The sequence below is a fragment of the Talpa europaea genome (genome assembly GCF_964194135.1).
Source record: "Talpa europaea genome assembly, chromosome: 1".
Classification (NCBI taxonomy): domain Eukaryota; kingdom Metazoa; phylum Chordata; class Mammalia; order Eulipotyphla; family Talpidae; genus Talpa; species Talpa europaea.
The window spans coordinates 157,483,034-157,510,538 of NC_140073.1; the positions used below are offsets into that span (position 1 = coordinate 157,483,034).

Consider the following 27,505-nt stretch of genomic DNA (forward strand, 5'->3'; position numbering starts at 1 on the left):
CCTCCGGGGCCGTGTCCTCCGGGGCCGTGTCCTTCCTCGGGGCCGTGTCCTCCGGGGTCGTGTCCTCGGGGCCGTGTCCTCCGGGGCCGTGTCCTCCGGGGCCGTGTCCTCCGGGGCCGTGTCCTCCGGGCCGTGTCCTCCGGGGCCGTGTCCTCGGGGGCCGTGTCCTCCGGGGCTGTGTCCTCCCGGGCGGCGTGCGTGCCTCGCGCTGTGTGTGGGAAGCAGGTGTCGCGGTTTTTGTCCCTTTGTGTCAGATGGTCTTTTTTAAAGTTCTGTACCCACGAGTCTTTGTATAGCGTGAGCACGTCCTGGCACACAGTGAGTGCGTGTTTGCCCCGTCTTTGACTTGAGTTTTCAATTTTCTTGGTAATGTCCTTTGATGAACAGTTTGTGAATGTTGTTGAAGTGCAAATTAATTTTCTCCTTAACACCTTTTGTGTTTAAGACACGTCTGCCTCCTCCGGTGACAGGGATACGTCCTCCTCCTCCTCGTTTCCCCGGCTGTCCTTCCGGCCGCTCTTCTTTTTTTTTTTTTCTTTTTCTGTGTGTTGGGGGTGGGGGGGCCGGACCCCGGGAACAACCCGGCGCTGCAGAGGCCGCGGGCACCCGCCGCGCCTCCGGGGAGGCCCTGGACTCCCTTCTCCAGTTCCTTCATCGCCTCGCTCGGCACGCTGGTCACCGTCTGCGAAGGAAAAAAAATCCTACCATTTTCATTACAATAGTGTTGAATCTGTGGCTCAGTTTGTAAAGAAAAGGGCTTGATACTCGCCCTCTTCCTCGGCCCGGGGGTCTGACTCTCGCTGCTCGGCTCGGCTCCCGCCGCGGGTTTTCTGTGAGAGCGTTGCGCGTCCTTCACGGCGCCTCGGTGGAGACTGATTCTGGCTTTACTTCTACCTTAATTGATTTGTAGAATTCGTCTGTGACACCGTCTGCATCTGGAGTTTTCTTTGAGGGAAAGCTTTTAATTACAGGTGAATTTTCTTAGGAGATAAGATTATCCAAATAATTTCTTCTTATATTCATTTTAGAAGGTTGTTTTCTAGGAAGCGTATCTGAGTTGTAGAATTCAACAGCTGTTGTGTAGTACAGTCCCTCTTTCCTTTTAATGTCTGTAGGTTCTGTAGTGACATCCCCTGTGTCAAAAATGATATAATAATTTCTGTTTTTTCTTTCTGTTAGGTAAGTTTTGTGAAGGGTTTATAAATTCTTATTCATCTTTTTAAAATTACTTTGTTATGTTCATTGTCCTCTATTATTTACACTCTTTTCCTTTAATTTTTTCTAATTGTTTTGGTTTTTAAGATCATTTATTTTAAACCTTCTTTTCTGTTAGAAGCCCTTAAAGCTGTCATTTCTCTGAATACCGTCTTACCCGTCCCCCGCAAGATTTGATAGGTTGTATTTTTGTAATCATTTAGTAAATTTTTTCTAATTTCTGTGTGAATGAAAATTGATCTGTGGATTATTTACACACCTGTTGTTTAACATCCAGATCTTGAGGAAGTCGCCCGTTGTCTTCCTTACTCTTCATGGTGCCGGGGTCGGAACTCCTCCCAGGTATGCCGCGATGTCTGGCTGTGACCGAATCACAGAGCCTGAACCTGATGCATTGCCATAAAACAACGGGAAAGCTGGGCCCTGTGTGTGAAACAACTGTGTGTAAACATGGGACAGTGGGTGGTGCGGCGGGGCTGTGATTTATAAAAGGAAGGGAATGTCCAGTAGGAGCTTTCGGCTTCCCGCCCAGGAAGCGCGTGACAGATCACTGAGCAAGGAGCTTGGGGTTTTGAGCAAAGCAGAGGATTGTGCTGGGTTGACAGGGAGTGGCGTTCAGAAAAGCTAAGGCAGTTGGGAATTAGAGGGCAGCATTCCGAGAACGGGAAAATATGCAGAAGCAACATTCCAGAAGCCTACAGCGCCGTGCCCTCAAGACTGGTCAGATCCGGGTGGTGTTTCAGGAGGTTAGTCCATGCTTGAACTTGAAACCAATACACATGCGGTCTTCTCGGAACATTCTACGTGGAAATAGTCACATTGCAAGGAGTTTTGAAAAATACGGTAGAGAGAGTTTTATGAGCGCCGCTCTTCTTCCACAACACTGACACGTTTGTCAGCTGGTGAGATTGTTGGAAGATGTACCTTTTAATTTCCCTAAAACTGCTTCTCACTTACAGGTAAGTTAATGTTACAAAACGGATCATTTCAAAGTTTGTCCATAAGTCAAAAGATTTTACCGATGTCACATGAAGTGCAGTTAAATTTCAAAAAATGGCTCTGGCTTTTGACTTCACCGGTGTCTCAGCGGAGATGGTATTACTGGTGGCTTGTGTGTCCACCAGTCTTTCTCTTTCCCTGTCCTCCCTTTTCTCGTTGCCCTTGTAAGTAAAACCTGGTGGTGCAGCGGGTTGAGCACAGCGCTGTGGAGCTGTCCGCATTCTCTGCAGCACAGGTTCGATTCCCGCCTGGCCAGGGAGATTCCCACAGGGCGCAGCAGACCTCTCCTGTCTCCCCGCTGCTCCCCTCAGCAGTGTCTTCGGTCCGTCTGCCTGTTCTGCTCCCCGCTCTGTCTCTGGTGAATCCTCTCACCCTCCTGCGCCTCTGGCCTGTACCCCAGCTCTTGTATAAAAATAAACAAATCTTTAAAAAAATTAAAATTAAAATTCAGAAGTTAAGAAGAATGGCAGACTAGGTAGTTTGACTTTCCTGCCCATAGAAGGCAATTTTAAAATCTAGAAAAACATATTTTAATCTTAAAAGCACCTAAGAACTAACTAGATAAGGAACAATTCCCAGACCACAACTCGGGAAAGGGAGGGAACCCCAAGAATAAGGACAGCGTCAGAACAGCTTCCCCTGCAAATGTTCGCTAATTTAGAAGAAGTGACCGAGAGGCCACGCTGTGTTTTTACCAGCCCAGTAGGAGGCACAGGAGTCCGAGTCCTTGTCCATCGACCACTAAATGGTCCCTTTCAGTGTCCTGACCACCCCAGAGGGCTGTGCCCTAGAATTAAAAATCAAGCAGCCCTGCCCCCGGACGACAGTGGCGGTCTCGGCAGTGCCTGGCTAGACGCCCGCAGGGCCCTGTCCCGCTCCTGCAGCTGCGTTTCCAAGTTTCATCCTACAGGAAAAGGGCCTCTTGACTGCTTGATTTTCCACCACATAAATACACGCCCGCAGAGCTGTCTCCTGGGTCTTGCGAGCTTCGTTTACCTCCATGGCGGCAGCATCTGCCGTGTGACAGGATTTACTTACTTGCCCTTGTTCCTCGGGTCTCACCGCAGGCCAGTGACCATCACAGGGGCAAGCGTTTCTCTCCCCTCTGCGCTGCCCAGGCCTGGCACTGGCGCCGCTCAGGAAGCGTTTATGAGTAGATGACACCGTAGGATGCTGCTGCTGCTGCTGCTGCTGCTGCTGCTGCTGCTGCTGCTGCTGCTGCTGCTGCTGCTGCTGCTGTTGCTGTTCTAGTTCTGTTCAATTTGGGGAGCAAGTGTTAAGCTGAATAAGGGAGCCTGTCGTTTCTCTTTGCTCCAAGAAGGCTTGATAGGAACAGAGTAGATCTTTGATGGGCTTTTCAATTTTTTTTATTGGTAGTTCTCTGTCGAACTGTTTCTGTCATTTTAAAAAATTACTTTCCTGGAAAATTTCCTGTTTTGGCTAAATTTTCAAATTATCCATTCACGGCATGTGAGGCGAGCTCAGTGTTTAAAAGTGTCTTTTTACTCTTGTTAAAATATTCCTTTTCTCCCCGTTGTCTTCTGTTTCCATCTCTCTCTCCCTCAGTGAAATGTGTCTATTTATTCATTGTAAATACCGTTTCGAAGACTGGTTCTCGGCTTATTATTTCTGTCACTTTTAATTTGGCCGTTTCTGCTTTTGTCTTAACATTCTAGCCTCAGCATTTTCTAAAGATTTTAGTTCTTTCCTAGATTCTTGAGTTGACTGCTTGCTGGTTCTCTTTCAGCTTTATTAAATGAGAAGTATCTGTGGGGACGACAATGTTGTGAAGGAAAAGAAGTCAATGAAAAAATTCTTTTTCTGAAACCGTGACTTTTGGTTGGTCCTGTATATTTCAAAAGCTCATCTTCTCGCCTTTAATTTTGTTTTTCAGTTGTTGAAGTTCACGCTGTTTAGTAAGTGGCTGCATCACAGCTCAGAGCTAGACAGGCTGTCGGGCCGCCTCGCCTGGGAGCTCTGCTGACGCTAGCGCTCTTCTCACGCGGAGCAGGAAGAGCAAACGTGGATGGTTTGTTCAAGAGCGTTGATTAAAATAGTTCAAGAATTAAAACAAAATTAATTTCTCTCTTCCTCAAGTTAATCAAGAACTTTTATACGACCTGGGCCCCAGAGTTCCGGTGAAGACACCTCAGTTTTTTAAGGTAGAGACAGTGAAGGTAACCGGGAGCCAGAGGATCAAAATGATTTTGTGGGTTGACTGGACGTTGTTCTCGGCTGGGGTCCCTGAGCCCATGGGGTGCCTTGGTTTCCTGCAAGGGACCAGCTTCCTCGTGTGGCAGCTGCTCCAAGAACCAATGTCAATATCTTTTATTTTAAAAGTAATTTTGTTGAGGTATTTTACTCCTTTCAAGTGTACCCTTAGATTATTTTCGTAAGCCTGTCTAGCGCTACAGCCATCACACGGTAAATCAAATTTTAGAGCATTTTAATCCCTCCAGTAAGATCCCTGTGCCTGTTCACAGTAACCCCTTCCCATCTCCTCAGCAGGCAGCCACAAATCTGTACATTTGCTTTTTCTGTGTGTTTATTTTATTTTATTTTATTTTATTTTTTTTTTTTTTTTTTTTTTTTTTTTTAGAGACGGGGTCTCGCTATGTTGCCCAGGCTGGAGTGCAGTGGCTATTCACAGGCGCGATCCCACTACTGATCAGCACGGGAGTTTTGACCTGCTCCGTTTCCGACCTGGGCCGGTTCACCCCTCCTTAGGCAACCTGGTGGTCCCCCGCTCCCGGGAGTTCACCATATTGATGCCGAACTTAGTGCGGACACCCGATCGGCATAGCGCACTGCAGCCCAGAACTCCTGGGCTCAAGCGATCCTCCTGCCTCAGCCTCCCGAGTAGCTGGGACTACAGGCGCGCGCCACCACGCCCGGCTGTGTGTTTATTTTAAAAGGAATCATTCAATATGTGATTTCTTTTGTCTGGCTTCTTGGTGAGGCAATGTAGCCGTAGTTCGTTTTTATCGCAGAAAGACATTCCATTTATGTCTGTAACATGTCAGTGCTTTTTAGTAAGTTTACTTACTGGTTTTGAAAACATTTTTGATCCAGGTTTATTATGAAATAGGGTCACATTATAGCCTTTTAATCGTCTCTGTTTTGTATTAAGACTTTTTGGTGATCTAACACGTTGATTTTTTTTCTATGTTCCCTTGAAATTTTAAAAGAATGTCTGTTTGTTTAAAATACAGTCTTTTATATAGCTGTCATTTCATTTTTTTTTTAAGTTATTCAAATGTTCCACAAGCTCTGCTGTTTATTAGCTGTGTGGTATTAGAATTTCTGACACAGCTGTCACATAGTCAAATTCTCGTTTTTCTAACAGCATTTAAATATAATGCCAAGTATAATAATAGTTCAATATTTTTATTTCTTCTAGAATATACATCCTTGAGCAATGCAGGCTACTGCAGTGGTGGGGACCGTGTCTGGTAAAGGCTACCACAGTAATGGAAGGAACTGCCAGAAAGGTGAGGGCCCAGCCCTGTTGTTTTTGTTCTGGGCGGAGAGAAGGACTGAATTTAACTGGAGCAGCCAGCCCCTCCTGCATTGTTGCTACTCTGTGAGCCTTCTGTCCCGAGACACGTGTGCCAGTTAGCTTGGCGTCCTCGCCAGGTGGATTTTGGTGGCTGTGAGCACCCTAGGCCCAGGGAGTGGGAGAGAAGGTGAGCAGGAAGGCAGGGTTTGCATCTAGCTGGGCTTTGAGGAACTGCTGAGAGGCCCATTTGCCTTCAGGGTGCCAAGTGGGAAGTAGACAGGTTGCTGCTCCCTGTTCCCCGGCAGGTGTAGGTGCTTTGTCTTCACATACAACTGAAATTTTCATTTTCCGTGGTAATAGTAGAAGAGAAAATAAAAATAACAAGAACATAAAAACCAAGATGACTAAACTTTATATGCTTGTGAACATAGGTGGTTTTTAACTAGCGACATTCCAGATTAAAACAAAAATCCCATCCTGTATGAGACACGTTTAAAATAGAAGAGGACGATTAAAAGTAAAAGGATGTCCAAGTTAAGATTCAGATGAACTTGAAGGTTGGAGATGATAGTATTAATAGAGTGGGATTGGTGTATAAAGCATTTGTGAGACGTTAAAGAGAGTCAAATAAAAGATAAAGTTATAACATCACTTTTCAATCTTATAGGACCAAATATTGGTGTTTGCATTTCTATTCATACATTAAAGGTTGGAAGCCTAGGGAAAGGCCAACTGAGATTGGAGATTATAATAGTTATCTCTTCCTGTAAATCCCAGTAGAACTTACTATGCAATTCAAAAGGTTCCACACACACACACACACACACACACACAAAAAGATTTTAAAAACTGATCTGGAGGAGAAACTGTGAAAAGATAATTAAGGGGAAAAAAATTTAAAGAAATTTAATAATAAAGGAAGAAAGAAGCAGTGTATCAGATATAAAATACCCTATGGTGCTATAGTAATCAAAACAATATGTGCAGAAAGAAGCAATTAGAACTCCAGGGCATGACAAAAACACTATGTCAAGTCAAAACAGAAACCCTGAATTATTCAGCAAATGACATTAGGACAACTGACTTTCTGTTTGGGGGGAACAATTAGATTCCTACATCACGCAAAAGAGAAAGTTTATACTAAGTAGTGCAAAAAGGCTAAGTGGTACATATACACGTGTATGCACACAAGATTGGGATAAATTTTCGAGTACTTTTTTACTGTCTGGAATAGCAGAGATACAAAAGCCAGAAGTCAGAGGAGAAAGGACTGATTAAATAATCTTGAAAATTATGGTATGAGGGCCTCCTTCATGGCGCAGCAGTTGAACGCTGGGTTGCAAAGCTGCCCGCAGCCTCTGCAGCGCCAGTTCAATCCCCGGCCACCGGCGAGGGTCCCACATGGCGCGCAGACCTCTCCTGCCGCCCGCTGCTCCCCTCAGCAGTGTATTTCATCAGTCTGCCTGTTCTGTTCCCCGCTCTGGCTCTGGTGAATTCTCTCGCCCTCCTGCACTTCTGACTGTACCCAGTGCTTGTATAAATAAATAAATCTTTAAAAAAAAGAAAGAAAGAAAATTATGGCATGACAAGGTATTAGAAAAAGTTCAAAGACAAGCAATAGGCGAGGTCTCACAGAGCTGAGCAGTCAAGATGCATGTTTTCACCATGGACCAGAGCAGAGTTCGAGGCCTTCCAGCTGTTTGACCAAACAGGGAGGCAAGCTCCTATACAGCCTATTCGGGAATGTGATGGGCCAGAACCCCACCATTGCCGAGGTGCTCAGGGTTCTGGGGAACCCCAAGGGTGATGAGATGAAGGTTGAGGTGTTGTACTTTGAGCACTTCCTGCCTGTGCTGCAGACTGTGGCACCTGTAAGGAATACTTGGAAGGCCTTTGGGTGTTGACAAGGAAGGGAACGGCACCACCATGGGTGCTGAAATCCCCACACTGGGTGAGAAGACGACGGGGGAAGTAGAGACGCGGGTGGCAGGGCACGAGGAGCAGTGGTTGTGTCAGCTGTGATGAGCCCGTCGGCAGGGAGCTGAGCGGCTACGGGCACATCTGTGAGCCCTGGGCGCCCTCAGCTCCACAGGGGCTTCCTGGCCGCCTGTCCCCGCGCCGTCCCAGCGTGGGATGGGTGATGTTTGCTGTCATCATTCACCGCATAAGCTGGCTCTCCATGCCCAGAGGGATAAGGTAAGCAGTAAATGAGGAAAAATCACTTACATCATAAATATGAAAAACAAAGAATTTGTATCCACAATCTATAAGGCGCTCCAGTGCAAACCGAGGACGACGCAGCCAGCCCGCTTGTGTGCAGAGTGGAAGATGACGCGGCTCGCCGTGACCCTCCCCCCAGAAACACGGCAGTGCACTGAGCACCCTTCTCCACCTCCCCTCGCCCCTTCCTCCCCTAAGTCTTCTCTTCAGAAAATCTCTCTTCAGCTCCATCTGCCCTACTCAGCTGTGATCCCAAGTTGTAAACCTCACCACTGTCTTTGAATGATGTTTAAATAAGTGGTGACCACTTGGTGAGCCATGAAATCAGTTTCGCTGATTGGATCAGTTTTTTTAATAAAATAGAATAGAAAATACCAAATACAATGGACATAGTTGGGGTAGTTGCTGTTCTTTAAAATTTTTGTTTCACTTATACACATACACACACGTGTAGTGGATTTTCTTGAGATGGCCCTGATTGTGTTCTTGGTCAAAAAAAAGTATTTGAAAGCCACTAATTTCTCCTTTCCTCCTCGACAGTTCTAATCCCCCACGGAACTTACTACCAGTCACTTCCTTTCCAGCTCCACTCTGCGCGCTCGGTCTGCCTCTGGTCTCCCTCTGAGCCTTCAGTCTAGCCCTGCCGGTGGTATCTGCCCTCACTTCCGCTCGCCCGGCCCTTCTGGAGCCAGACTCAGGAAAGGCCTCAATGCTCACAGCCCTGTCATTCCTGACACGCTAGCTTGCACTTCCCTGAGAACACCACGTTCTTTCACACAGCTGGCTTTGTATATGCTGCTGGATTTCCTAAAATACCTTTTTTAAAATACTTTTTAAATGTCAATTTTCTCTGACATCTGCTGCTCTTAAGCACTCACTTGCTCGACACAGCTTAGTGAGCACTCTCTAGCTGTTTACATTTATGTGCTTTTCTTGTCTCTGACTCTGAAAGCCGGGAGTATTCAGGTCCAGAGCCGGTTTTTGTTTCTGCAGTGCCTATGGCTCGCAGTGGGAGGCACCCAGCTCTCGCAGTGGCTGCTTTATCAGTGGTAACCGCCTTGCCACTGAAAGAGTGAGAATAATCTTGGCTACTGGCGTGGTCGGCTGAGGCCACCTTAACAAAACATCGTACGCTGGTGACTCAAACTCTAGGCCATCTTCCCTGCTCGAGCTGGAAGTCTGAATCAGGCCGTAAGCACGGGTGGGTCCTGGTACTCTGTCCAGACAGCCACCTTCTCGTGGCGCCCTCCCGTGGTGCTTGCTCGCGGTGTCTCCTGGCGTGGGGAATGACCCCAGCCCGGGGCCCCACCCTCATGACATGACTGGCCCCGGTTACCTCCCAGCGTTTCCATCTATAGTCACTGTCATGTTACCGGCAACATGCAAGTTCTGGGGGGAGGGGAGACAGTCTAGTTCGTGGCAGCAACTACAGGGATGTCTGATGTGGGTGATGTGAGAGGTGCGCCTCCATTGAGGAGGGCTTGGACCAGGTCACAGCTGACATCTTTCCTAATGTCTAGATCCTGTGATTTTACTGCTAACTTTTTTCTTCCTTCAGATGATGCTTCCGGTTCTAAGAAAGAAAATCTCTTACTTTCCAATCATTGTCATAAAGCCAAATTGACCTTTCCTCGGGCTTCCCTGGCACTGGATCAAAGAGCGAATGGCAAAGAAATCAGTGACACTGACAGAGTAGGTGGGTCGCAGCCATCTTTCACCGCGAGCCCGGATGCGAGCTCAGAGAGCGCTCACTCTCGGTCGAGTGAGTTTGAAGACGGTGACTTTCCTTTCCTGAATAAGACATACTTTATCCATTATTCAGAGTCGGAAGTAAAGGATGAAAATCTTACTCATTTAAACTCGGAGTTAGATTCTGATATGCAGAAAGGAGAGGAGGTGCTTTTTGATATTTTGAAACATCAAGGCAATAAGACTGTTGATTTGGGCAGAATCTGCAGGGTTTCAGATGAAACGCATAAAGAAACTGCCAAAGACACGCCCAGGGGTGACCTAGATGAGGACTCGCAGCAGGAGTATTACAGTGCGGAAGAGCAAGAGCTGAGAAGCAGCCGCTTGTCTCTCGGCCAGACACAGGCAGTGAGCACGCCCCGCGGGGACGGTGTTAGATCCGCAGAGTCGGGTAATGAAGTGGGGGGCGCTGGCAAGCTGGGAGGCAGCCGTGCTAGGGCAGGGAGCAGTTGTAGCACCTCGTTAGATTCAGCTGATGTTGATGGACAAGGAAATTCACCTTGTGTCTCCGAGTTTCAGAATTGTATGATACTAAGAGAGTATCACGAATCAGTGCATGACAAGTGTGAAGAGCAGGAGGCGAGTTTAATGTACCACACAGCATTTGATGAGACTGTACTAAGGAGTAGTCCTCTTGAAAGCCAGGAATCTAAGAGTGATTTCTTAAGCCCTCAAACATCATTAAAAACTAAAATTTGTACTGGCAGACTGAAACTTCCAGTACCTGAAAGTAAAGAGTTCCGCGGAAATGCAGTTTTTGAGAACAAAATGTTACAGGACCTTGAAAATCCTAGTGTATTACCACCGGACAAAGCCTTAAAAACATCGCTCCAGCCCTGTCAAGACTGTCAGGCTTCCTACTCCTCCCTTTTTGATGATTCGGTAATTTCTGATGCATATTCCCTCTATGAAAGCCTGCAAAGCGCCCCTAACCAAGCCTTGGGCTTTTCTGTTACTGTACCGAGAGCTGCAACCAGACATGATCAGGCAGTGGACGAAGAGGCCTCCCTGAAAGCTGCTAAAGGCAACACCAAGAGTGAAACTTGCCTTCAGAGCGCGGAAGGAACATGCCGTGGGGCGCGGACAGAGGCAGCGGGTGGCACAGTCACCGCCACTCGGGCCGTCGACGCCAGCACTGATTTCAGGGCTTGCTTCACTACCAGCAGGGCGACGAGCGCCAGCCCTTCTGTGGTTTCCACATCCAGTAACACCAGGATAACGATGATGAATAAAAAGCAGCCTGGTGAGTGGCAGAGTAAGAAAGAAAGAAGCGTGGCCTGTAACACAGACGGGCGGCGCGGCCCGGGGAACAGAGACGCGCTGGCAGCCGCGACGGAGGGGCCCCTGGGAGAATCTCTCACAGCGGACAATGAGAACCCCGATGGGGGTGTCCTCCGTAAGGTAAAACCATTAGGATGAATACTGAGATTTTATTTGACTTTATGAAGAAGCATATGCTGATAAAAAATGTTTGACTCTTTAAATTATACCGGGTTCCCGAGGCTTTTATGAAAAAGCTCTGTCTGAAGGGAAAGTGCACCGACTCCCAAGCCAGTCCACAGCGCTAGGCGCGGCGGGTACCTGTTTCTAATTTGACTTAAAATCCTATTTTCAGGTGTCCCTGGATTTAAGAAACACATTTGATAATGTAGACGTAAAGAAACATCCTGAAAGGTAAGTCAAATGTACGCTTGCAGATCCGCATGGGGAAAAAAGAAAGTAGTGATTTGCTTTTCGTGAACGTGTGTAGCCATGTAGAGTAACAGCTTCAAGGGCCTCAAGCAGCAACCGACTTCAGCCAGTCACCTGCAGGCAGATAAATGTTAACACCATATAGGCTGTTAAACACCTCTCACTGAGACTTCAGTATCAGCAATTCCTTCCGAAACCCGTGGCGTCTTTATCCAGCCCAAATTCCTACTAACTTCATTTCTCCATTTCTTTCATGTGATCCCCTCATAAACCAAACGAAACAGTATCTTTGAAAAATCTCATATATTTGAAGGAATAGATAGCTACTTTCATTGGGATGTTTTAATCTTGATTTTAATTCATTGTATAATTGTATTTATTAAGACCACTATAATTCAGAACCCATGGAGAAGAGGTAGGTGGGGGAGGGGAGACAAAAGAGGACATCTCTGAGAACTCAAGCTCCTTGTCAAAATGCTCTGAGGTCACTTGCGTTTTCCTTTAGTCTTCATTTTTCTAATGAGTTTAATCTGGTATCCAGCCCTATAAAATTAAATAGAAGAGTTAGTTTCCAGAGACAGAAGTAGTGTAACAGCTGGAAGTAACCGCCAGGAAAGAGCTGTTTACCAAGGACTCCTAACACCCAAAAAATGTAGTGATTGGAGCTTTTTTATAGAGAACACAACAAAACACTTGCCTCTAATAATGATCCTTATTTGGGAGAAGTGTAAATTATCTTTTCTATTAAAAAGATAACTCAAGAGCAATTTCTATATACAACACTTATCACATTAAAATATATTGGCCAAGACTTGATTTAGGTTGAAAACCTATTGATTCTGGATAAATAAAATCAGTACTTTACTTTGAAGTTCTTTCTGGTAAAAAAAAAAAAATACATGACTTTGAGAATTGTCTGCTTCCTTGACTTCTAAATAGAGTGCACTTAGCTTTGACTTAGGACATGATTGGTTGCTGAAGCTATATTGTCTTCCCACGGCCTTTCCATCTTCAGTAAAAATGATTTAAACTTGACAGGGAAATGTAAGAAATTTAAAATTTGTTGATAGAGCCATGTCATTAATGCAAAAAAAATCTGTAGAGCCGTACCTAATCCCGTCTTTTATTTCAAAGGGAATTTCAACTTTCCCAAGAGACGGAGAAGAATCTGCCGCTGAGCTGCTGTGCACACGCGGTGCAGAGGGCCGCCAGGGCAGAGCTGCAGCTGCTGGACGCTCACTACCAGATGTGCCGTCGCCAGTGCGGTGACATGTACGCGCTTGTAATGGAAAACTGGGGCGGATTAAAAGGGTGATTATTTTAAATCTGTATCTTTTATTCAGGAAAATCTCTTAGAAATTTGTGGCTAGCTTTAATTCTAGAATATGACTTTAATTTTCATTTTTGAACTAACAGGGTTTGTTAGCTGGTCTAGGAGTCCTGGACTGGGGGAAATACGTTTATCTCATGGGGAGGCAGCAGTGCGTGCTGGGGTGTGGGGCCAGTAACAGGGCCGGTTTGATTTTCCTTTATAAAGTTCACGTGTAGATGAAGTCAGCTGGAGGGTTTTGCTTGCCACTCTGCCACCTCCTCTTTTTGGTTTCTGTATAAGAGGTTGCCTGTGCTGTCCTTGGAAAGATATACCTTTGTGGTTGATTTTATTTTACTAGTTTTATAAAGGAAAACATTTTAAGATTTGGTGCGTTAGAATGAAGTATATAATTGTTAAGTGGATGACTAGGGTCTAAATAATTTAGCTTTGTGAACTTACCTTTTAAACAGGAATTTATCAAGTAACACGGCTAAGAAGGAGTTAGGATCAGCACTGCTGTCTGTTCTGGGAGATTTAAAAGTTAGATACATGAGCTTGAAAGAAAAAATAGACCAGGGCGTGCCACTGGAAGAGCTGCCCCCGCTGTCCATGGAATCAAAGTTGCTCTCTGCTTTCTCTGCCTTTGCGTGCAGGGTAGGTATAGTGTAGGGGCAATTTCTTATTTCATTTGGACAGGAAACATTTTAAACTAAAAGGCCTTTCCTCCTCCTCTCTTCACAGCTAATAAAAGAAGACGCCCGTGTGTAAGTTCTGGTTCATCTAATTTATGACTCATTAGATCTTAAAATTGCCTAATTCACTTAACTTTTAAGTTAAGTGAACAGAACATTGATAAATTCTCTAATGTAATATTCATCTTTTCAGCTTTTCAGGAGCAGATTCTGAACTAGATAATCAAAGTACAAGTGATGTTGACGTTTCTTCGAGCCTAAAAAAGATTCTCTCTCAAGTGAGATTTTTAAAAATAATTCTTAAATGTGTATTTTTAATGTTATGACTTAAAGTAAATTTAAAATTTCAAAATTTCATCCTTCTTTTAACTCAACTGGCTTACTTTGCTACCACGTGAGGGCTGTCCCTGATTAGGAGGAGCATTACGTCCTGATGAAACAGATGTCAGTGGTACATACTAAGTGGAGTGACGCATAATTTGTCATCAAACCAAGAGATTTTTGAAGATGAAAGTTAGTGATGCTGTTCCCTGTGCCAGTAGGTGTAAGTCACGGTGGGTGTGGGCACGTCACATGACTTACGGCTTCCCCGGCATATCCCTCCCCTGTGGTTACAACTAGTACGCCTTCCCTTCCTGCAGAGAGTAACACCACTCGCTGGCAGGGCAGGGTCTTAATTCCTCCGTTGAAATGATCTCAACAGTTTTGAAATGCCTGGCATCGGGTTTTCTTGATCTCTCATTGCCCCAAGGAAGTGTGTTTGTCAGGTGACAGTGGTGGGGGGGGGGCGCTAACGTGTGAGAGGGCGTAGAACATAGGTTAGAGCTCGGGCTCAGGTGAGCCGTGGGCGAGGGAGGCTCTCTGACTTAGGCTGTGACCCTGAGGTAGTGGTGTTGGCTGGTCTTAAGAAAGATCCGTTTCAGAGCCACAAGTGAGATTTGATTGATTTTGATTCCTTTCTATTAACCTAAATGACCACCCTACAACATTTTGTATTTCCTACTCTTTTTTTTTAAAAAAAAGAACCTTTATACTTTTTTTTTTTAAATTTATTTTATTTATACAAGAGCCGGGGTACAGGCAAGAGGCACGGGAGGGTGAGAGGATTCACCAGAGACAGAGCGGGGAGCAGAACAGGCAGACTGACCGAAGACACTGCGGAGGAGAGCAGCAGGGAGACAGGAGAGGTCTGCTCGCCATGTGGGTTGCTCCGAGGCCAGCAGGGATCGAACCAGCGCTGCAGAGGCTGTGGACAGATTCACAGCGCTGCGCTCAACTGCCTGTGCCACCAGGGAGGCCCTCCTACTCTTTAAAAAAAAAAAAAAGTTATCCAAAAAGAATTAACATATCTAAAACCATATTTTTATATCCTCAAGTTTCTTACTTAGTTTGCAGAAACCACTTGTCTATTTAAAAATGTATAATGTTCTGGAGGCCTTATTTTTCCCATTATTGTATAGGTACCAATAGTAGAACCCACTTATCTGAGAACAATAAATTATTTTTTAAAGATACAGGATAAAACAATTTTATGACCTTAGTTCTATCAAACAGTATTTTAAGTTGGGATTACATTGTATTACATGTCATGTAATATCATTTAATAACTAAATTAGCAGGTCATGCATGAAAGCCAGTGTGGCGTGGCGTGTTTCTGAGTCACAGCTATTTCTGTGCCAAATTCACCATTTTCTGTAGCTGCGCTACCTAGATTGTTTTTTGTTCTATTTTTCTTTAAATATTTTTCCTTTTGAAATAAATGTGTATGTAAAGTAACTTACTGTTATGTTTGGGAAAGCGGTATTACTCCCCATCAATAAAAGGCACATATTAACACACATTAAAATAAATATGTAACTGTTAAATGTTAATGTGAAAAATATATGTATTCCTCCAACAAATACTTCACGTCCTGTGCGCACCACACCTGCTAAATGATGGTAGCGCCAGCTTTTCTTCCCTACACTCTGCTCAGTCCTGGTTCTCCTAGACTCTGTGACCGACATAAAGCAACAAGTTATTTATTGGCAGACTCAGCTCGCTCCCTGCAAATTCGGGCTGGGAATGGCTTTGCTCTCTGAACCTCCACGCGTGAGGGCTGAGCAGCAGCGAGGAGTGCGCGTCCCACCGCGCTTAGTCCTGTTGTTGGAACCCGCAGGTGTCCTGGCTGTCTGACAGTGGTCACGCTGCACGGCACGCCTCCCCCGAGGGAGGAGGGCTGAAAGGTGGCGACATCAGCATGGACCTGCATCAGATGAGACTTGACGATAGAGGTCAGTGTGAGAACGTGTTACCGGGTGTCGTTGTCAGGAAACAAATTACAAGGTTTAAAATACCCCAGTGCCCATTCGTCAAGTCAGAACAAACTTTTTTTTTTTAAGATTTATTTATTTATTTATACAAGCACTGGGGACAGTCAGAAGTGCAGGAGGGTGAGAGAATTCACCAAAGCCAGAGCGGGGAGCAGAGCAGGCAGACTGACAAAGAAATACACTGCTGAGGGGAGCAGCAGGCGTGACAGGAGAGGTCTGCTGCACCATGTGGGACCCTCGCCCGGCAGCCGGGGATTGAACTGGCGCTGCAGAGGCTGCAGGCAGCTTCGCAGCCCAGCGCTCAAATGCTGCGCCACCAGGGGAGGCCCCAGAACAAACATTTTTAACTGGCTGAATATGAGTAATGTTGATCGTGAATGTTATTTTATTACATCTATTTGACATCGTAAGGGTATTTAATATATCTGATAGTGCAAATAATAACAGCCTTTCACTCTTCTGATTCATGTTTTCCAATCTGAAAATTCTTCTGTCCAGTTTGTGTTTGTAAATTATGTATAGTTCCTCTTCGTTTGATCCTCTGAAAAAAACAGGATCATTCCTAAATAATTCCATGTTAGATGACATGGAGAGTGTAACGCTGCTTGACCCGCCTTAAAGACACTCATTGTCCTCCTGTGCATAAAGATGCTATAGATGTCTTGTGTGTATATATATATATATATATATATATATATATATATATATATAAATATATATATAACTAGAGCGAATAAAACATATATATATATATATATATATATATATATATGTATAGATAACTAGACAGAAGAAGCTGGGAATGATAGGCAGCATGTCACTCGGACCGAGAAATAATTTTACTTGGGCCGCTCAGAGTCTCTGTGTTTGGTTCTCTTATTTTGCTAATAATTAATTTCAGATTTAGACGTAAAATTAATCATCATACTGATTTGTTCTGAGAAGCTTTTTAGCTAACTTCTCAGAAGTTGAACTTCACGCGTAATTCCTGTGTGCCTGTGCTCCATTCTCAGAGGGCAAGAACTGTGCCAAAATGAGTGAAGCCTGGTTTGATGCTCAAGAGAACCTGACTGGGGTCGGCCTCTCAGGAATCCAGGAAAGTCAGACGGGACAGGACAGAGAGGGCCCGGAGTCTGCACTCGGTGAGTTCCTGCCTGCCCGCTTGGCCATTGTCACTGGCTTATCTGTGAAATAGTGTATCCTGTCTTCCGGGTGACTTGGGGGCACCCAGTGAACTGTCTCAGTATTCCTGTTTGTGGGCCCCTTTATGACAAATCAGTTTATAAATGTTCGTTTCTCCTTCATAACGCTGCCTACTGAGTGCACACGCCCGTGACTTAGTTAGCGGTGGGGGCCCACAGCTCCTTCCTCCAGTCCACAGCTGGCACCAGGCTCCCTCGGGGCTCCTCTACTCTGCAGCAGCCTGAGGCATGATGTGGGGTCCATGGCTGGTGGAACAAGCTCCCCAGTTTCTGTCAGGCAGCTGGACTGCGTCTGATTGGCTCCCCTCTCTTTAGGAATTCAGCCTCTTCTAGGGATGTTTTTCACCTTGAAATCGTCTTTAACTGCTTGTTGTACCTGCGATTTCCTCTGTTACCTGTGATCATTGCCCTCTGCCAGCCCCTGTGGTCCCCTCCCTCCCTGTCTTCCTGTGTGCGTCTGTGGGCTTTTATCCTGTGTGATAGCAGTCGTCTCGTGGGGGTGTTTATCCCGCTTGTATAAATAATCCTTAGATTTTTTTTTAAAGATTTAGTATTTTTTTTTATTTATTTACACAAGCACTGAGTACAGTCGGAAGCGCGGGAGGGTGAGAGAATTTACCAGAGCCAGAGCGGGGAGCAGAGCAGGCAGAAGGACCGAAGTACACTGCTGAGGGGAGCAGCGGGCGGCAGGAGAGGTCTGCGCGCCATGTGGGACCCTCCTCCGGTGGCCGGGGAGCAGCCGGGGATCGAACCGGCGCTGCAGAGGCCGTGGGCAGCTTCGCAACCCAGCGCTCAACCGCTGCGCCACCGGGGAGGCCCGGGGGGGTTGTTTTTAAGATTTATTTTTATTTATACAAGAACTCAGGTACGGGCCAGAGGCACAGGAGGGTGAGAAGATTCACCAGAGACAGAGCAAGGAGCAAAACAGGCAGACAGACTGAAAATACTGCTGAGGGGAGCAGCGGGCCCAACAGGAGAGGTCTGCCGCACCATGTGGGAATCTCCCTGGCCGGCCGGGAATCAACCCCTCGCTGCAGAGGCTGTGGACAGCTTCACAGTGCTGCGCTCAACCTGCTGCGCCACCGGGGAGGCCCAAGCTGCGGATTTTGATAGTAACTTGAAGGCCCGTCAATGTAGTGAATCCTGTGTTACTGTAGACCAGGTTCTGGTCAAAACAGAGACCAGAAAAACGTAGTCTACAAATTATGAATTATTTTATCAAACAGAAAAAAATACATCTATGAGCCTAATATTTGTGATTTCCAAAATACGCTGTTTAAATCAAGCTGCTTGCCCGCCCCTCTCTTTTGCCCTTGGGTTATTTTTGTCACTGCCATTGACACTGTCCCAGGCCTTATTAATCAAAGCGTCTGTCCCGGCAGTACTGGGAAGGTACCATTTTACCCTCAGTTTATAGATGAAGGGCCTGAGGTGCAGATTTATTAGGTAAGTCCTGATGGAGCTGGGAACAGCACCTTCACGCCTCTCATTCAAGGCTTCTCAGTATCGTGTTTTCCCAGCACAAGAGTGTGTGCTCGGAAGCCTGAGCCAGCTGATGTGAGTGAGGCCTGCACCCTGCACCTCAGCCAGCAGTTCTCTGAGCCAGAGACAAAAGGGAGACACTTTCACAGATGGGATGTAACGAATTACAATGTAATTGATTGCTCTGTTCATAATGCTTTTGATTCATTTTTGAGCTACCAGTCTAGCCGCTTCGTTTTTAAGATGATGTGATTAAGACCCAGAAATCTAAAGATTACGCTCTGTTCTCCTGTCTAATGTTGGTATTTGCTAATAACCTTAGAGATGATAAAAAATAAAATATTAAATAATTTTCCATTTTTCCGAAAAATCATCAGTTCTGTGAAGGTCGTCATGAGTTGTGTGTTGTGTTTTACCGCACGCAGAAACGAAGACCGCTGACCCCTTGCGCAGAGAGAAAGGCCACCTGATACATGTGGGGGGCCTCTGCCCCTCCGTGTCTGAGGTATGCCGGGGCTGTTTGTTCAGCTTCACCTTTGAATCTACTGATTGTGTCTATTTGGGTCATTGTTATTTTGCTACATTTCCCGCTTCTCTTCCAGGCTGATTTAAGGTCTCATTTCCAAAAATACCATGTTTCTGAAATTGCAGTTTATGGTGGTGCTACTAATTACAGGTATGTTTCTCAAAGTCAGTAAAGACACATGTCCTGGGTATCTGCCGTGCCAGAGACTTTGTCCTGGACTGTCCCCTCCGGGGTGCCCCGCCGCAGAGAGCTGCAGCTAGTGGGGAGCCGCGGTCGCTCAGGGGGGCCGTCTGGTCAGATTCGCCCTTTGTCGTGGCTTCTGCCTCGCTGATGACATCTAGGGGAGCTGGTCTCCGTGCACTTTATGCTGTTTTGCAGGGGCACGTGGAGTGCGTCAGTAGAGAGCACAGGCCCACAGCCGAGGCGTGGGATCAGGGCCAGCTTCATCAATGCTTGCTGAAAAAGTCTGCACCTCGGCAGCAGATCCTGGTCCCTTCATGGTCGCTTTTGCATTCAATTTTTTTTTTTTTTAAGATTTATTTATGCATAGCTGGGACGCTTTTATTAGTTAAATAAGGCCTGGTACATGGTAGGCGCTGGAAAATTGTACTTAACTCTTGTTATTTTTTTACTTTAAGTACTTCTTAGTTGATGCTTTTATGTATGATAGCTTCATCATCTGCATGTAGTCAGCATGTGTGCTCCTACTTCCTGTTTCATAGCATTGCGAGAACATTCGACAGAATCAAGTAATGATGGCGAGAGCTTAGTGGGAATGACTTTGTTTCGCTGGTAAAAAGATAGCTGTTTATTTCAGATATGAAAATCTTAATTTCAAAAGGAATCTATTTGTAGTTGGGATTGAAATTTATTAAAAATATGTTTCGGTTTATGTTAAATGGAGTAACTTAAGATCATACGCTTTTTTATTTGTCCTGCTGCTATGCTAATACATTTCATTATAGCAGAGTAGTGTTGGGATCCTAAGAGTGGCTTGACTGAAAGAGTCTTTCAGCCTGGGGATAAGTTCTTCAAAAGTTTGTGTGTTTTTTTTCAGGTGTTCAACATAAAAATTAGATATTTTGTATATATTGCAAAGTGCTTGTGGACTTCTAGTGAGTCCTGACCCGCGACAGTGAAGGAAATCAGACATGGGGGACTGTCATGTCCAGCATGCAGCAAATCTTTATTGTCTTAGTGCTTATTATATACTATTTTAATTGTAGCAGGTGTAACATCAAAGCATACCACATAATGATAACACGTATGAATGATTAGTCTATTTTCTTACTATTATCTATTTACTTCAGACAGTAGGATACCAGGCGGTTAGTTCTCACACACATAATCTTATCGCCTCCTAGCCTGAGCCTGGGAAGTTCGCTCATTATTTTGTTGTTGTCAATCTGTGGAGATGTACGCAGTTCACTTCCAGGCTCTCAACACCAAGTCCTGTCACCCAGAGGTTTTCCTCCGAGACACATGTGTTTTCACATGCCTTAGGGACTCAGGTCAAGGCCCTTCTGCTTACTGTGCAGGATCTCTCCATTTTATTATTCTCAGGCTGTGGAGATGTACAAGCCTGACTCCACGCAGGTCACTTTCCAGGCTCTCAACACCAAGTCCTGTCACTCAGAGGTTTTCCTCCGAGACGCATGTGTTTTCACATGCCTTAGAGACTCGGGTCAAGGCCCTTCCGCTTACTACGCAGGGTGGCCGCCTCCAACAGTGCTCATTATAATAGTACTGTTAATATTTATCACCATACAAAGTTACAGCATTTTAAAAATTTTCTTCTGAGAACTTCAAAATCTACTTTCTTAGCACTTTAAAGTATGCAATACAAGTTTGTGTTTTTTGTTTTTTTTTTTTTTTAATTTTTTATAGAGGCATGTTTTATTTATTTATTTGTTTGTTTGCTTGTTTATACATGCACTGGGTACAGTCAGAAGCGCGGGAGGGTGAGAGAATTCACCAGAGCCAGAGCAGGGAGCAGAGCAGGCAGAAGGACCGAAGGACACTGCTGAGGGGAGCAGCGGGCGGCAGGAGAGGTCTGCGCCATGTGGGACCCTCCTCTGGTGGCCGGGGAGCAGCCGGGGATCGAACCGGCGCTGCAGAGGCCGCGGGCAGCTTCGCAACCCAGCGCTCAACCGCTGAGCCACCGGGGAGGCCCAAGTTTGTGTTTTTTTAATTACTCAAAGTCTTGCACATGTGTGGAAGCTTAGAAAATAGATATAAAAATACAAGGAGGTTATAAAAATTTACTTGTAATCCCCGAGATTTTTTAGAAAATCCCTCTTTTTAGATTTGCTGCCTGTCTTTTTCACGGCCACCACCTAGGGCTGGTGCCCTCGGAGGTGCAGCCTGTCCCAGCTAGCTCAGTTCTCTGGTGACGATGCCCAGAGAATAGTTGGAGATTCCCCAACTATTGCTGGCCTACGTATTTTTCCACTACAAGTCATAAGGATGTTTTCATATATTCTGCTAAATGTTTTCAAATTTTTTCTTTTACATTTTTTTAAAAGATTTATATATTTATACATAGAGCTGGGGTACAGGCCAGAGATGCAGGGGGTGAGAGGACTCACCAGAGACAGAGTGGGGAACAGAACAGGTAGATTGACGAAATCCACTGCTGAGGGGAGCAGCGGGCAAGTCAGGAGAGGTCTGCACCATGTGGGTTTCTCCCTGGCCAGCCGCTGCAGAGGCTGTGGATTGCTTCATAGTGCGGTGCTTAACCCCTAGCACCACCAGGGAGGCCCTCCTTTTACATTTAAATTTTTAAGCCTTTGAGACATCTGAAGTTTATATTTGTGTATAGGGTTCATCAAAAATTTTTTAGTTTGGATAACCCAGACTGCTCATCTGTTCAACCTTGTCATTTAAAAGTTTTGTAAACCTTTTGCATTCATTTTTTTTTAAAGATTTATTTATGCATACAAGAGCTGGAATTCAGGCCAGAGATACAGGGATGAGAGGACTCACCAGAGACAGAGTAGGGAGCAGAACAGGCAGATGGACTGAAATCCACTGCTGAGGGGGGCAGTGGGGGAGGCAGGAGAGGTCTGCTGCACCGCGTGGGTAGCTCCCTGGCTGGCCAGGGATCGAATTCATGCTGAAGAGGCCTCGGATTGCATCACAGTGTGGTGCTTAACCCCCTGTGCCACCAGGGAGGCCCCTGCATTCAATTTTAATATAAAATTAATAGGAGACAATTTGTAGGAAATGCTTACACCTTTTATTTCCCATCTTTAATTTGTTTTTATTTAAATAAACTTCCTAATCCCAAGATAAGTATAGTAAATTTTATTTATTTTCTTACAAAGTGCAAGACCTCAAAAAATTAGGTAAAAATTCAGAATTGTTCATCTCCACAGAAATCCTTAGTAAAGAGTGAAATATTTATACAAGTTGAGATGACACCCCAGGATAGAGTCACTTCTGTTTTTAAGAATGGCTATCCTGAAGGTGCATCTCAGCCAGTTCTTACTAAAGTTTGAAGCAGTGTTAAATGATTAACAAAGAACCTTTTGGTTTTCTGCTCTCCTGCTTTAGATATGCATCTCTTGCTTTTAAAAAAGGCAGTGACGCAAAGATGGCTGTGAAAGAAATGAACGGAACAGAAATAAAGGGAAAACCAGTAAATGTGCGGCTTGTCAAAGCTCCCGGAGAATGCGCAGCACCACTCTCCTCCAGAAGTGGGAGTCGGGTTGGTTTGGATAAATTGGAGAAAAGCACCGGCAGAGCAGTCGGCTCCGCCACCAATGTCTCTCGACTGCCCAGATCCCGGCCACGGCATCTGGGATCTGAGCAAGACAGTGAGTTTTTCCCTTCCGACCAGAAGGTTAGTTCTCTGACCTGTCCCTTAAACAGTCCTTGGGTATGCTGTACTGCAGCTACAAGCTTCATGCAACTCTGTGTGTGTGTGTGTGTGTGTGTGTGTGTGTGTGTTCCGCAGTCTTGAAGGGGGAATAGGAACAGCATCAGTATCATTTCTAACCTTGGGTGTTCAGCCCAACTTACTTTGGTAAGTTGCTCCTGTTGCTCCTGTGAGAAGAGGCAGGTGTCACTATGGGAGAGCGGGCAGGGAAAGGAGGGATTGGGGTCAAAATAAGGGGGTTGCAATTGTATGGGGAATATAAAAATAAATAAATAAATAAAATTAAAAATAAAACAGTAAAAAAAAAAAAAGAATAGGCAGGTGTCTGTGGCCCCGCGCTGTCTCCTGTGCTTACAGTCTTCTCTTTCCTGGCCTCTGTCACTTAGTTTCAGGAATTTGACATGGACCCACATTGTTGTCTCAGCAGCTCATTCCTGTTAATGTTTTGATCATTTTTATTAGGTGGTTGTCTTAAGAGTTTCAAGAGTTTTTTATATTCTAAATTAAATTTGTTATCGGTAGGTTTACGATCTGCAGATATTTTCACCAGTCTCTACTTTCTCTTTGCATTCTTTTAATAGTGTCTTTCTCAGAGCAGTGTTTTCTTGTTAACTTGTACCTTTGTGTTGTCTCTGAGGAATCTTTGCATAACCCATGGTCACAAAGATTTTGAATTAACTGTCATATAATGTGTGAGGTACAGATGGACATGGGGGGGGTACACACGTGTGTTGGTTGTGTGTGGTATATAGTGTGTGTGTGCGGTGTGGGTTTTGCATGTGGAATTACTCCAGCATCCTTGTTGACTCTCCATTGAATTGCCTTTGGCACCTGTATGGAAAAAAAAAAAATGGACCAAGCGAACACTCCCGCCTGTATGTCTCTGTCTCCATAGGCTGTGCTGTCCTGATCAGTGCAGCTCCCTAGTAAGTCTTGAAATCCGGCAGAATGAATCCTCCAGCTTTTTTCTTTCACAACATTGTTTTGTTTATTCTAGTTTGTTTGCCTCTCTGTGTACATTTTATAATTCAATTTGTCGGTATAGACTGAAAGTCCCCCTTGAATTTGCATTGGAGCTATTTTGAATCTGTAGATAAGAGCTGAGCCAATCCATTTTTAATAAATGTATGAAAGAATAAATATTTGTCATATAAATTCATCCAGATTTTCCCCTTAAGAAATAAAGTAATCTCTTATTCTGTCCTTGACCCCCTCTCGCCCTAACTCCGGGGTTGCCTGCTTTCTTGTGTGCACCCTCGGCGATCCCTTCTCGCCGGCAGCGCCCTCTCGCCACTCACATTCACGCCCAACTCTTCCAAGACCTGCCGAGGTTTTCACGACTTCTCATTCTTTGGAAGCTGCCATCCTTACTTGCCCTCTGATTTTACTGTCCAACTCCCCCAAATAGTTTTTTTTTTTTTTAAAGATTTATTTATTTACACAAGCACTGGGTATAGTCAGAAGCGCGGGAGGGTGAGAGGATTCACCAGAGCCAGAGCGGGGAGCAGAACAGGCAGACTGACGAAGTACACTGCTGAGGGGAGCAGCGGGCGGCAGGAGGGGTCTGCGCGCCATGTGGGACCCTCCTCCGGTGGCCGGGGAGCAGCTGGGGATCGAACCGGCGCCGCAGAGGCCGCGGGCAGCTTCGCAACCCAGCGCTCAACCGCTGAGCCACCGGGGAGGCCTCCCCCTAAATAGTTTTTTATATTCAGTATCTTGATTTCTTTGGTATTCCTTCTTTGTCCTAATAATCTGACTTCGGGGTCTAAACTGGCACTTGAACGACTCTTTCTGCTGTGACCAGTGGCCGATTCCCTGCTCTGTCCCCATCTGCCTGCCTTTTGAGCATTTGCTCTTTTTGGTATGGGTCATCTTTTTTTACATCTTTTCCTTCTATCCCAGGACACTGTGTAATGTGGGGTTCATCCAACCTAACTGCAGGAGGAAGAGGAGAACAGTATGGGGTCCTGAACTGGAGATGGGGGGACCTGGCCTCCCCCTCCTCTTCGTGTGAAGCACGTTTCTTGCCCGGTCTCTGTGCTCCGCTCTCCAGCTTCTCTGAACGGGTGGTGGCCTCATCTACTCATGGCGCCTGCCACCAGCTGACTGCGTGTCCTTTCCTTCCAGCTGCAGCAAATTTATTTCCAGTTCGAACGCCTGTCATGACTGATTACTGCGCTTGCTCTGTGTTCCGATTCCACATGCGTTCACAGGACCCATCTGTGATCTTGGCGTTTGTTAGTTCGGGTTACAGCACCCTCAGCCCAGTCAGCTGGAGCGGTGGGCCTTCGCACTAGGTTGGGCAGGGGGTGGGGTTGTTGGCGTTGGGGCACCCCAGGTAGAGGAGGAGAGGCCTGCCTTAGAGTGTGTGCATAGGAAAGCTCCGTGGTCATCTGTTAGATTCTGCCCTCAAGCGCTCTACCTCTCCAGAGTTACTTGTCACCTTCCTTTTTCATCACGTTCTTGACATGTATTCCTTATGTTCATTTAGAAAATAATTCGTTATCTATGATGAGAATAGTGGTGATAAAGAGCCACACATCCATAACCTGGCTCTGCTCCCCCCTTGTCACGTGCCTGGGCAGTTATCTGACCTCTGCATCTGAGCACCCCTGTCTTAAGTGAGGGGATAGCTCCTCCCTCACAAATACCGTGAGCTTTAAATAAGTTACACAGAAAGTTCTCAGAACAGTGCCTGGCATGGAAAGGGCACCCAAAAAACAGTAGCCATTGTTGTTTGACAGTCATCTGACTCTGTTGGAAATCTCATCAACTCTGCAGTTTCAGCTATCACTTAAACTATTGTATCTCAAACATTCATTTATTCAGTAGTCATTGCACACCAATTGTGTGCTCTGTTGTAGGTACCGGAAAAGTAGCAGTGAACAAAACAGACAAAAATCAGTGGTCTTGAAGAGCTTAAATGTAGAGGAGATAAGGCAATAAGCAAATAAGTGACATAATAACATTCTGATAAGTCAGAGCTAATAGTTTGTACATCTTTCTCTGACTTTTTGTTTAGGCTTTTAAAGTGTTGATTTTTTTATAATGCTTTTGAGGTTTATAGTGGTTTCCTACAATTTTAGCCTACTCACATGGCAAGAGTAATTAGTTATTTCAATTTTGTCCCTTCAAATGGATTTTAAGATTTGTAAGCGGAGGGAGTTCTATTTTATATCCATGGTTTCCCACCACCCCTCCCCCCCAAACACACAGCTAGTGTTCACTGCATATTCGGTAAATAAATGTAGAGCATTCATAGACACCACGTACACCAACCTCTGTCACATCGGGTAGGAGAATGAAACCACACCCTAAGCCTAAAATGTCCACTGTGTGCAACAAATTAAATACTCTACTGCTTATCTGGAGTGGATGCCTCTAGTTACATCCTATCTTTGGGGAGACTGAAAAATTAATTTACATCGTTTCTGTGTTCCGCAGTTCAGATGAGGAATGCCAGTTAAGGAAAGCTGATTTAGACATAATCTTGTGTATTTTATCATTACTATAAGAAAATACGTTTGGTGGTTTTTTTTTTTTTTAATTTTTTTTTTTTTTAATAGAGGCATGCTTTTTATTTATTTGTTTGCTGGTTTGTTTGCTTGTTTTGTTTATACATGCACTGGGCACAGTCAGAAGCGCGGGAGGGAGGGTGAGAGAATTCACCAGAGCCAGAGCTGGGAGCAGAGCAGGCAGAAGGACCGAAGTACACTGCTGAGGGGAGCAGCGGGCGGCAGGAGAGGTCTGCGCGCCATGTGGGACCCTCCTCCGTTGGCCGGGGAGCAGCCGGGGATCGAACCGGCGCCGCAGAGGCCGGGCGCAGTTTCGCAACCCAGCGCTCAACCGCTGCGCCACCGGGGAGGCCCCGTTTGGTGGTTTTTTAAAACTTGCTATTGAACACAGCTCAAGTAAACCTACCAGGAATAAATAGTCTCATAAAATAAATCCCAAATAAAAAATAAATATCATAGGAATTTTAATTTTACTTTTTGTAATTTTATTATTTAATTGTGCTGGAATTTCTCTATGTAATGATTACTGATTTTAAGAAAACCTTTTAATACTTAGGGTGTCAAGAAGAATTGTAAACAGATTGAATCTGCTAAACTATTGCCTGATATACCTATTCAGTTCATACCTCCAAATACATTGAATCTACGTAGTTTTACCAAGATTATGAAGAGACTGACTGAACTACATCCAGAAGTTAGCAGGTAATGCCTGCAATTATATTTTAACTGGTTGTAAATTTTTCATGTAGAAATACAGTTCAATTCAATCACTTAGCTATATTAAGCAGGTGTTACTGTGCAAAAGGACAGATACTCACACACATTTTCCTTTTACACAGAGACCATATTATCGATGCTCTTCAAGAAGTAAGAATAAATCATAAAGGTTTTCTGAACGGCTTACCTATTAATACTATTGTGGAAATGACTTCATCTGTTTTGAAAAATTCTGCTTCTAGTTAAGAATAAAAGTCGCAATAGAGGTAAGTCAATCGTGTCCTTTAAAGATTTGTTTATTTATACAAGAACCGGGGTACAGGCCAGATGTGCGGCAGGGCGAGAGCATTCACCAGAGACAGAGCCGGGAACAGAACAGACAGACTGACAAAATACATTGCTGAGGGGAGCAGCAGGGACAGAAGAGGTCTGCTGTGCCGTGTGGGATTCTCGCCAGCCGGCCAGGATCCAGCGCCGCTGCAGAGGCTGTGGA

At 45.2% G+C, this 27,505-nt stretch overlaps 1 protein-coding gene across 1 annotated transcript; it reads left to right on the forward strand.

Annotated features, from left to right (window-relative positions):
- Positions 1–7,461: 7,461 nt before the first annotated feature.
- RBM44 (RNA binding motif protein 44) lies at positions 7,462–27,258 on the forward strand (the record flags this gene model as incomplete). Its single annotated transcript, XM_084228157.1, has 15 exons — positions 7,462–7,584; positions 7,806–7,909; positions 8,927–8,982; positions 9,492–11,083; positions 11,298–11,356; positions 12,509–12,685; positions 13,157–13,351; positions 13,572–13,656; positions 15,537–15,651; positions 16,704–16,832; positions 18,800–18,879; positions 18,977–19,050; positions 22,456–22,744; positions 26,852–26,997; positions 27,135–27,258. 15 exons carry the CDS (start codon positions 7,462–7,464, stop codon positions 27,256–27,258), a joined length of 3,348 nt encoding a protein of 1,115 aa, XP_084084283.1.
- Positions 27,259–27,505: the final 247 nt, after the last annotated feature.